This window comes from Sprattus sprattus, assembly GCF_963457725.1.
Source record: "Sprattus sprattus genome assembly, chromosome: 8".
NCBI classification, from domain to species: domain Eukaryota; kingdom Metazoa; phylum Chordata; class Actinopteri; order Clupeiformes; family Clupeidae; genus Sprattus; species Sprattus sprattus.
Window position 1 is genome coordinate 7,133,900 of NC_137927.1, and position 11,696 is coordinate 7,145,595.

Here is an 11,696-nt window from a genome sequence, read left to right on the forward strand (position 1 = left end):
GAGAAACAAGCTGCTCTTGGTTGCATTCCTTAACCAATGATGAAGGCAACTACCACAACACCATACTCACCACAACAAGAAGACCACCCTATTCACCACGCTAACACCCCCTCACCAAACTAACACTCTACTCGCCAAACAATCATCCTATTGCCCTAATTCTGCGTACTCCCCATACTAACACCCTACACCCACGAAGCAGTATGTGGACCTTAAAGAAACACAACCCACGATCCTAACCTTAACCCTGTGCTGGTTTAGGGAAGCATCCCCCGATTGGCTAGTTTGGGGAAACATCGGCCCTGATTGGCTAGTTTAAGGAAACACGTGGCACTAAGCTAACTGTGACAGTTTCTTTTGCTTTGGCCTGCTCACACAAATAGTCGTCTGATTCTAACTGATCGTCATGGTGAAGGGGGTGGGGCAGAGAGCCTTGGCACTGCTTAGGCCTCACAGCATGGGGCCCATGTGTGTGTGTGTGTGTGTGTGTGTGTGTGTGTGTGTGTGCACGACTGTGTGTGTGTGAGTTAGAGAGAAAGAGAGGCTGGATTTGGACACCAGTTGAGGTTTAAATTACATGTTATCCCAGTTGCTGTTAGATACACCTAGCAGATCAGAGAGAGACACCTGTTCCACTGACTAAGGCCAGTGCAGTGTGTGTTTGTGCGTGTGCGTGCGCGTGCATGCGTGTATGGTATGTGTGTATCTATAAAAACATGATTATTTGTGTGTGTGTATAGGGTTATATGTCTGCATGTTATATGTTATGTCTGCGTTATATGTTATTTGTCTGTGTGTGTTGGAGAATGCTTGTGGGTCTGTGTGTGTGAGAGAGAGATAGAGGGTGTGTGTGTGTGTGTGTGTGTGTGTGTGTGTGTGTGTGTGTGTGTGTGTGTGTGTGTCGAAAGCTTAATATTCCACTGTTGTTCATATGAGCGCTATAGGCTGGGCCTGTTCCTGTGTCAACAACCTCAATTATCTATTTAAGGAATTTCCATAACATTACATGGTCTCTCCTTTAAAGCTGTACGGTTTTCAGTTTGATGTTTGGGTGGGTGTCGTCCGCTCTGTTGAGCTCTGCTGAGAGTTCAGGTGGAGACCCAGTGCTGACCCAGACTGCAGCCTGTCCCATAGACTCGCCATCTTCACACTTGACACAAACGGGCCTCAGAGCCTCTCTGACTTTACAGTAGAGGATGGAAGCTGGTCCCGTCTCTGACCTTTGACCTTAAAGTGTGTGTGGGGAAATAAGCCACTGAGTGGTGGGTAGCTTAAGGGGGGTTTGTCTTAAAAGCTTTTACTTCTCTACCTCACCTAGACTCACTTGAAATCATTCAAACACACATTCACCTAAAGCACACAAACCTGAATCACACAACTGAAATATATACACACAATCTTCACACAAATCCTCTCTAAACACACACACACACACACACACACAGACACTCACACACTCTGTAGTGGCCCTTGTGTTTTCTGCAGCACTGCCTGTCACCATCTAGCATTCCGACTGATGCTATCGTCATCATCAACCAGCACACACACACACACACACACACACACACACACACACACACATACACACAGCCATCTTGCATTCCAACTGATGCTATCATCATAATCAAGCAGCATTCCCAGACTTACCATGGCAACACAGATGGACACACAAGGAGCACTCACACAACTGAAGAGCCAAGGATTGTGGGAGAAACAGTGGAGTGAGCAGGAGAGAAAAACAGTCCAAGAGAGAGAGAGAGAGAGAAAGAGAGAGAGAGAGAGAGACAGAGGGAGAAAGAGAGAGAGAGAGAGTCAGAGAGGGATAGAGAGAGAAAGATGGAGATAGAGAGACGGACAGACAAAGAGAGAGGGGAAGAGAGGGAGAGAGAAAGAGGGAAAGAGAGAGAAAGAGGGAGACAGACAGACATACAGACAGACAGACAGACATACAGACAGACAGAGAGAGAGGGGAAGAGAGGGAGAGAGAAAGAGGAAGAGACAGAACAAAAAGAGACACAATGACAGCAAGAGAGATAAATGGTGACGCAATAGAGATATGAGTGTGAAGAGGAAAGGCGAGAGAGGGAGAGGGAAAAAGAGAGAGAGATAGTGTGGTCCAGGCCACTGAGCAGAGTGTGGAAAGAGAGTGGCAGAGAGAGAGAGACAGAGAGGGAAAGAGAGAGTGACAGAGAAAAAAAGAGAGACAGAGACAGAGAAAAAGAGAGAAAGAGAGACTGAGACATAGAAAAAGAGAGAGTGACAGAGAGAGCGACATAAAGAGAGAGAGAGGCTGACCTGCGGTCGGTGTGGTCCAGGCCACTGAGACGGACCCCCTGCAGCTGCTCGTTGCGCTGGCCGCACGTGTTGCCATAGCTGTCGTAACCCAAAACCAGCCGAGCCGCACCGCCCGTCACAACGGTGAAGCCACAAATGCCACCCTGCAGCGCACACAACAACCAATCAGCACGCAGAAAACCACCTTAACTCACCGTTATAGGAGGACCAGAGTCTGAGTGTGTTTGTGCATGGTGTGTGAGTGTGTTTGTGCATGGTGTGTGTGTGTGTGTCTGTGAGTTCTATCATGTGTGACTGGTTATGCTATTAGTCCTGATCCTAGCGCAGGTCACCATGTTAAGTGTGCAGAGACTGAAGCTGCTGCCCTACATTAGGAACAGTGGACCTGCAGAGAGAGTTGCTCATGTACTGCAGCCAGGCATGCTACTAACAACAGGACTTATAACACACACACACACACACACACACACACACACACACACTTTCTCTCTCATCCTACATACCCACACATACATACAATCACCTGTGAACTGTACGTCCAGGCATACACCAACATACTCACCTCATATGCATGCACACACACACACACACACACACACACACACACACACACACACACACACACAAGCAGAATTTACATTTTCCGTCTCTATCGCACATACAGTCCCTCTCATACACCTACACACTCAAAATCAATCAAATGAATCATTTATGTTTGTGTGTTCCAACAGGCCCTCAGAGTTCCTACAGTAAATGGAAAAAGAGCTCTCCTACTTTATACTACAGAGCTCACATTAAGGAGAGATGCAGACTCTAGCCTACTCACCATCCCCACGCAGAAGAGCAAAAAGAGAAGAAACCACGGCAGGTCGGTACAGCTCCGGTCCTCCAGCGGCCTCCATTCTCTCTTGGTCCGCTGAGGAAAGAAACCACGATGAATGAGAGTTTGACAGCTGTCAATCACATGAATCTCTCTCTCAGTCTTGCGTAATGACGTTCATGGTATTCGTTACATACTGCAATTTGTCAAACGAGTATTTTAGGGTTAATTTCCATTCAATTTTCCATTAAGAAGAAAAGAGGCCTCGGAGAACATTGTTGAGCTTCTCTTCCGCCGGTGACAACACCATCTCTGTCCCTCCAGTGGCCCGAGGCTGCCCTAAGATGACCAGTAAGCAGAAATGAGGACCGCTAATAAACCGCGCGCCCAAACTTATGACCTTAGCTCCAACTCCTACCGGGCTTACTGAGGTGTGGTTGCACCGGTGTGGCGAAGAATGAGCCCATTTCTTGACGGTGTATGGTGATGTGCACCCGCGCGGAACGGACAGCACTCACAGACAGCCATTCAGCCCTGCTGCGTGAACAACATCGCAAACGATGTTGATGACCAGATGACAAGTTACCGGGAGAGTGCTTGGGCCGTATTAATAGGATTAGGCGCTATGCAGTGCTGTGCTAATCTGATATTTATCTGAGCCGCGAAACTGAGTCTGAATTAACATCGTGCATAATGAGGCCGTGTGGTCAATAGCTAACATATACCCCCCATTTCACATTACCGCACGCCAAGCTTGCGACGGGGGAGGACATCCATCGCGAGGCTTACCTCCGTGCTGCCGCAGCATCCCATGTCAGGCGAGGCTTAGATGAAAAGCAGAGCGCGACCGCACAGGAAAACAAGACCCCGCCTCGCACGGAGCAGACGCGCGCGTTTACCCTGCATAAAGCGCGAGGCAGCTGTGATGCCGTAAGGAGACTAGATCGAACATACGACCAGTCCGCCCGGACACACCGACCCCACCGTAGCGTCCTCTGGCCCCGGGTAAACAGGATTATTACTTCGGGATTTAACGCGACACACTTCCTGATGGCGAGCAGGTGCAGCCGGAAAAGGAACGCTTTTGTCCACTCACAGCGCGCGCCTGCTGTCCTCAATCACCGGAAGTACTGCTGGGATCTCAGTACAAGCGCGCGGTTCGAAGCTGTGTGTAGAGAGTGTGAAGAAAACAGATCGGACAGATCAAACATGGGCCTATAGGCGTATGTGATCGGTCATTCCGCCATCACACAGAGCGCAAGGGCCCAGTTCGTGACTGTCCTATGGTGACATGTTATTAAACCATCCCTGGCTCTCCCATACACACCTATCCAGACAAAGCAGGTCCAGTGCAAAAAACTGCTGTGTGAGTGTGCGAATCCCTCAGGAATCGTAGACAGGCTGCGCTTGTAGTGGTAGCCTATATTCAAACACAGGATGTCTCCACTTGTCTCCAATTCAACTTCAATCTATAGACCTTCTAAGCTGAATAAAAGCCTTGGCGTATCAATAATAAGCTAAACACAACACGTTAAATATCACCTTTTTGATAACTTAGCTTACTAACCTACTACAACTACCTCCACCCACCATCAATATCAATTGTAATAGTAGGCTATATTAACAAAAACAACAATACTAGGCTACAACTATTAATACTCATAATAATAATAATTAAAATAATGAACAGTAATAGGCTAGTAGTAATAATAATAAGTAGCCTATCCCATGTAATTTTCGACTGCATTTATTGTACCCTAGCAATTACATCATACATTATCAATGAGCCATCATACTCGTCATATCGTTTATCACAAGTTTGATGAGCAGTTTTAAAAACTCCCACTAAACTTCATGTAGACTATATTTCATTTGAATACATTTGGGCACTACTGCGTACGATATTCACATACGCCACTATTCAACGCTCCACACATTCACCTTCACATAGGTTCACCTCTCTTGCGGTGCGGCTGACGTGGTGAAAATGTTTCTTACCTTTACCTTTGCCCAGCGCCGAGCGGAGTACGGAGTGGCGGCGGGCCTCCGGGGGTCCATCATGTCTGCGCTGCAGCCTTGAGTTGTTTGCGCACACGGCACAGGCACGGATATGCCAGCAGGACCGGAGCGCGCGGAGGAACAGAGGAGTATTGTTCCATTGTTAGCTGTTGTACCAGGGAGAGAGTGAGCGTGTAAGGAATGGTCCGTGTGTGTGTGTGTGTGTGTGTGGAGTTTATGTGCTTCTCTCTCTCCCCCTTTCTCTCTCTCTCTCTATGTGTTTGTGTGTCTGACCGTAGTATAAACATTCTGTCTATCACTGGCCGTCACTAACCTCGTGTGAACACAGGTTGGGGAAGAGCAGAAGATGACTTGGCTGCGGCCCACAACCGAGGGAATCCCACCGACACCTAAAACCCCATGAACTTTATTTTATTTGTGATAGGCATTTCTTTAACCCGACCAGGAGTTTACTGCTTCCTTCCACCACACCAAGTTTGTTTTTTGAGAGACAATATATATGTGCATTTATAAATTTAATTTAAGAATTATTAAGGGATTAGTTAATTAGGGATAATTAAAAAATTACAAGCGACATCCATTTGTGTCTTCTCCAGCCGCACAGTACGAATACTCCCGACCAAAAGATGGCGCCAAGAATCCGTGGTGAATTAATGTGTGCCTGAATACCACCACAAAAGAAATTGCAGGAAGCGTGAGTGGTCTGCTCTGGCGCTGCTAGAAGCTAGCAGAGACTGGATTGGATCAGCATGGCACTGAACGGAGGTAGGACGGTTAGCCACCGTTGTTTTCAAAGTTCTGTCAGATTGTTATTCATGCGTTGTGGCAGCGCTGAACATGCACCGTACTGCAGTTGATTTCGCTTAATGTCCGTTCAGTCGTGGAAGGGCAAACTATTTATAGGATTGTTGCGTAGCGTTTGAGTTGATGAAGACATACGTCAGTTAACTTAGCTAGCTAACGTAGTTGTTTCACCGTCCATACCTAACTATGAGTAGGGCGAATTTAGACTTTATCAAAGGTAGGCCTACTGAAAAAGCTAAAACTTAAGCCACATCTGTTCCTAATTGTTATATGAAATTAGTGAAATGTTAGTTACATGTTCGCCTAAGTAGCCAAATCTCTGCTCTAAACTACGCCAATCTAACGTTAACGTTTTACTGTGCTGTTCTGACTGACAGATGACGATTTCGAGTGGGAGCCGCCGAGTGAGGCCGAGATGAAGGTGCTGGAGGCCCAACGCGAGCGGCAGGACAAGATCAGCAAACTGATGGGGAGCTACCTGCTAAAGGGCTACAAAATGCTGGGCGACTGCTGCCAGCACTGCGCGGTGAGTCTTCATTCTTCATTCACGTTACTGTGCCGGGTGGGTAGTGATAAACTTGTCAACAAGTTTATTAGTAAAAACCATTACTGCAGAGGATCTTGCATATGATGCTTATCCATACGGAATGTACCCAGGCCAACTTCAGTAAAAACAGAATTCTGCTCTGTTTCAATCAGACATGCATCATTTCACTACTGGAGACCAGGACATTTTGCTGCTGTGTGTGTGTGTGTGTGTGTGTGTGTGTGTGTGTGTGTGTGTGTGTGTGTGTGTGTGTGTGTGTGTGTGTGTGTGTGTGTGTGTGTGTGTGTGTGTGTGTGTGTGTGTGTGTGTGTGTGTGTGTGTGTGTGTGTGTGTGTGTGTGTGTGTGTGTGTGCGCACACACACACTCTTAACAGAGATGAATCTCTGTTCTGTCTCATTCTTACTGCAGACGATTCTTCTGGAAGACAGACAGAAAAACCTCTACTGTGTGGCCTGCCAGGAACTGGACTCCGATGTGGATAAAGACGACCCAGGTGTGTGTGTGTTTGTCTGTGTACCTGTGTGTGTGTCTGTCCCGTAGCACTGAACACACAGGCGCTGCTCTCTTAAGTATGTGTGTTTTTTCTGCACTCTCGTGTGTGTGTGTGTGTGTGTGTGTGTGTGTGTGTGTGTCCTCTGTAGTGCTGCATGCCCAGGCAGCACTCTCTCAGTTACGTGTGGGTGCATGCGTGTTTCCCAGCCCTCTCAGGTGTGTGAATGTATTTGTTTGAGTTTGTATGTAGTCTCTTTCGAGTGTGTGTGTTTGTTGGAACTCTCTCTCTGAGGTGTTTGTGTGTGTGTTTGTCAGCGCTCTCTGAGGTCTGTGTGTGTCTTCTACAGCGCTGAATGCCCAGGCAGCACTCTCTCAGGTGCGGGAGCGACAGCTGGCCAGCCAGCCCCCCCTGCAGGCCAACGCTGAGGCTCCCCTCTGCCCCTCCAATGGTGCCCCCCGCCCCATCCGCACCGTGCCAAGACCGGAGCACTGCGAGGGGGCTGCGGCCGGCCTGAGAGCCCCCGCCGGAGCTCCCTCTGGATGGTCCCCCACCCCGAGTAACACCCCCGCTCCACGGCCCAGCCCTGCACCCCTGGACCCAGCCTCCGTGTCTCCAGGTGCGGTGGCAGCGGCCCCCGTGCGCCCCCCCGCCCCAGCCCCGGTGATGGGGGTCATGCAGCAGACACTGGGTGAGGCGGAGCAGGCACTGCTGGGGAAGCTACAGTGGGCATCGTGCCAGCTGGAGCAGTCACCCTCGGTGGAGGCCAGCGTCCAACTCTGCCAGCTCATACACAGCTGTGCCACCTCGCTACGCAGCATCAGGGACTTAGAGAGAGACTGATGCACGCACGCACACGCACGCACACACACACGCAACGCACACACACACACACACACACCTCAAAGTACACACATCCACGCACTAGCACACACTCATACACACACACATCAGAAGAACACACTTCCCATGCACACACACACACACACAAACACACACACAGAGGCCCACATACACACACACAGGTGGGAGGCTGGCTATTAAGGTGGTTAACGAGTGGTAAGGTTAACACACACACACACACACGCACAAGCAGAGTGCTGTTGGATGGATGTCCTAGAAGTTCATGTAATAACTGTGTTTAGGCCCATACTTTGGGTAGGTTGTCATGCTCAATAAAAACATTACAGAACAAGTTTGGTTGTGTGTTTTTTGTGTGTGTGTCTGTGGTCCCCGTTTGAACTGGCAAGTGTGTGTGTAAACATAAAATGCAGGTAGTGCAGAACTGTTAAAATAGGAGAGCTACTCCGTGTGCGCATATCTCATGACACTTCCTCAAACGGGAGCAGAGCATCATGGGTCATTATCATGGATTGATCTGACTGCAGCAGAGGAGAGGGATGTGAGCTGTGCAGATTTAGCATTATTTACCGTCGGTTTGAGGTCTGAACGGCCTCTGTTTTTGGAAGGTACCTTGAGAATTTTTGTGAATTTCACATTATTTGAAGGGTACCTACAAAGGGATTTTACTGTATTAAGCATCATTTCATTAATGTACAGTTTAATAAATGATACTGTACCGACATAAAAGATTTGTCTTATAAATGTACTTCCAAATATCGGGGGGGCAGTACTTTGGTGGAAGTCACTTGTGCACATGATGACAGCAATTTCGAATTGTCAATGCTTTAATTAATTTGTCTTATTGTCTGCATTTACCTACATTATCAACGTCATGTTGATGAAAATGTATTATGCATCTCTGGTGAATGGTCAAATCTCCCACAAATCATGCATCTATTAATTGTGTCAAGTCATGACATGATAAATGGTTAAATCATTGTTTGAGAATATATATATATTTCATCAGCTTTAGTGACTACTTGTCTTAAACAACCTTGCTTGTTGACTTTTAATGGAAAGGTTTGATTTAATATGTCCAGATGCAGGAACTGTGTCTAACATGACATGGGCCAGAGTGGATGTGCTGGGTCGGCATGAGGCAAATACACAGTAACAGTGTGTGCCACTATGTCAGAAACCAGGTGTTCGGTCATATTTCCACCAATGCTCTTCCAGTTACAGCTCACACAATCACACCCACCTGAGAATCATCTACAGTGATCTCAGCCCTGAGAGTGTGAGAGGACTTGTAGGGAACCTTCCAAATTACTGTGTGTAGTCAAGGGTCCATGACAACACCTAGGAATTGCTTGGTGACCTTATATTTTCTTTTGATTACTGTTAGTTTCATATATTATTTTCTTCGTTGCAATACAGAGGTTATTTTTTGGATGAAGGTGACAAATCTATGATTGATTGAGACTATTTCAAAACACTGTTAATGACTTAAGAATATAATAATCAAGTGCCTTGTATTATTAATTACCTTATATGAATCATGTGCTTATGAAAGCAGGAACATGACTTTTCTGTGTGTGTGTGTGTGTGTGTGTGTGTGTGTGTGTGTGTGTGTGTGTAACTTAGATTATTAGGTGCCACTTAGTCTGCATATAGTATGTACAAGAGCATTTACAGACCCGAGGTGATAAGAAGGATTTCTTCACTTTCAGCCTTGTGCTGGGGGTGAGCCCAATTACAATTGTTGATGTTGTTTGTCTAATAAATATACTTATGTGCAGCACCGAAGCCCTGAGGTAACTAGGGTGAATTCAATGATCAATGATCATCAGTGTCATGACTATGCTGTAAAATTACTTTACCAGGAAGAATGTCCCATTGTATCTTAGCAGGCTGTAAATGAGGATACAGTTTCTTTCAGGTTATTTTCTACATCCTTCAACTACATTTTTACAGTATACAACCACCTGGACACTTGTTCAAATTAGTTACTTGGATAGTATTCAACTTACACAACATAGTATTCAGTTAACTTGAGACAAGTTATAATGATAAATCATTGTTAGTGAAAGAAAGAGACAGTGAAATGATAATTTGGAACACTTCCAGGGTTCATTGTTACGTTGCCAAACATGACTACGCCTTTTTGATTGCCTTGCTAATAAACAATGACAAATGGACTTTTCATTCCTTGACCTCCATTTGGTGACATAAACTAAAGATTTTGGAACCAAATTCTGAATACATTTATTGAATAAAAGAATTTGTGGTATAGTTCCAGGCTTTTGCAGGTAATCCATTACATGGTGCCCTGATGTATGAATTGTTGTGAGAAATGCAGTTATTGTTTTGAAAACATTAAGGATAATTCGAAAAATGTACCAAAGCGACTGAGAAACACTGTAAGTGTTACCAAATATCATGAAAGGCTAATAGATGAGGGGGGTATTCCAAGTATGTGGTATAGTGTCAAATCTTGGTTTGTTAACTCAGAGTAAGTGGAAAACCTCCTAATAGAAGAGCCCTATGGCTTCATTCTTATAGAAAAACAAAGCCGTAGGGCTCTTCTTTTAGGAGGTTTCCCACCTACTCTAATTTAACCTACCCAGGTTTGTCCCCCACACAGAATGGCCTGCATGTTAACTGGTCAGTTCCTCCCTTTACCAGAAGAGGGCATGTGCTGAGCTTTCATGCTGTAATTCTGAACAAGTCAGTCAATTCAAGAAATAGCCACCCTGCTGACATATATTAAATATTACTATATTATTTATTATTATAAATATTAAATATTACTTTTTTCCATGGCGTAAAATACCTGCCGCTTCCTTCAACGAACCCCAGTTTCTAGTCAAACTAAAGCAAAACGGCAAGTTGGACATCAATGCCGCCGGTTTCGGGGTGCGCTCCGATTGGCTGGATCTTAATGACCTCTGCCAACTCACAGGTCTACAACTGTCCTGGCTGGGAACAGACGGAGCAGCAGTAGCGCTCAGCGAGGACATCATTTCAAATCCGCAGATTTCTACTCTAGCGATCCTTAAGATAAACAACACATCCAGCCAGTTACAAACAAAGAAGATTAGAGCCAAGCTTCTTCACGTTAGACAAACACAGAACGAGCAGCACTGGACAAGCCTAAAACTACAAGGAAAATTAGCGCTTCTACAACATGCTGATCACTCAGTATCTCATTTTGTCTTGAAAAACAACTCCATTCCAGAAGAAATACTTACTTTCATGATTAATGCACGATTGCAATGCCTTCCAACTAAATACAACTTAGCAACATGGTATCCCTCAAAGCACAACCCTCATTGTATACTGCATACAAACTATCAGGAAAAAGAAACTGTGGCAAACATACTCAATGGATGTATTTTCTACAAAGGAGAGTATGTGGCCAGGCACGACCGCTTGGTAGATCTGGTTGCAAAAGACTTACAAAACCTAAGACATGATGGCAGGTTTTACCTTCATAGCACTGTGAAATTGAACTGATTTCATCATAATATACATGACAATGAGTACTTTAAAAACAGTCCAAACACCCCAGATTGTAATTGTAAATTAATCTGTGAATTTGTATCTATTATTGAAGTAGGCTGCTGTTTTGATTTGTATATGGACACTTGCTATTATTCCAAGCTACTGAAATATCAATCATTAATGGAACTCATTCGCCAGCTGGGATATGACTGTAGGTTAATAATTCTTGTCTTTGGAAGTTTAGGCCATGTATATAAGAATGTTGTCAGAGGGCTGCAGATGGGAGGGCTGCATAAAAAGGGGGCAAAAAGACTAGCAAAATTCTGCTCTGTTTCAGCCATCATTGGTAGCAAGCAAATATGGAGACGAAGAT

General features: G+C 45.6%; 2 protein-coding genes across 3 annotated transcripts in view; one reads left to right on the top strand and one right to left on the bottom strand.

Moving 5' to 3' along the window:
• The window catches only part of slc44a1b (solute carrier family 44 member 1b), a gene marked incomplete at its 5' end in the record, with an annotated part of 17,350 nt that extends 13,422 nt beyond the window's left edge, over window positions 1-3,928 (bottom strand). Inside the window, 3 exons of the mRNA XM_080843392.1 lie at window positions 2,296-2,438; window positions 3,122-3,211; window positions 3,905-3,928. Coding sequence (XP_080699518.1) covers window positions 2,296-2,438; window positions 3,122-3,211; window positions 3,905-3,928 — 257 coding nt within the window. The remainder of the gene's footprint in view (window positions 1-2,295; window positions 2,439-3,121; window positions 3,212-3,904) is intronic.
• A 1,891-nt stretch (window positions 3,929-5,819) lies between these two features.
• On the top strand, window positions 5,820-8,171 carry znrd2 (zinc ribbon domain containing 2). Of its 2 annotated transcripts, none has more exons than XM_080843647.1 (4): window positions 5,820-5,899; window positions 6,316-6,464; window positions 6,895-6,979; window positions 7,326-8,171. In XM_080843647.1, exons 1-4 carry the CDS (start codon window positions 5,884-5,886, stop codon window positions 7,817-7,819), a joined length of 744 nt encoding a protein of 247 aa, XP_080699773.1. In that variant the 5' UTR covers window positions 5,820-5,883; the 3' UTR covers window positions 7,820-8,171. The 2 variants fall into 2 exon arrangements, with proteins under 2 accessions (XP_080699773.1, XP_080699772.1); XM_080843646.1 differs by lacking the exon at window positions 5,820-5,899 and adding an exon at window positions 6,002-6,155.
• Window positions 8,172-11,696: the final 3,525 nt, after the last annotated feature.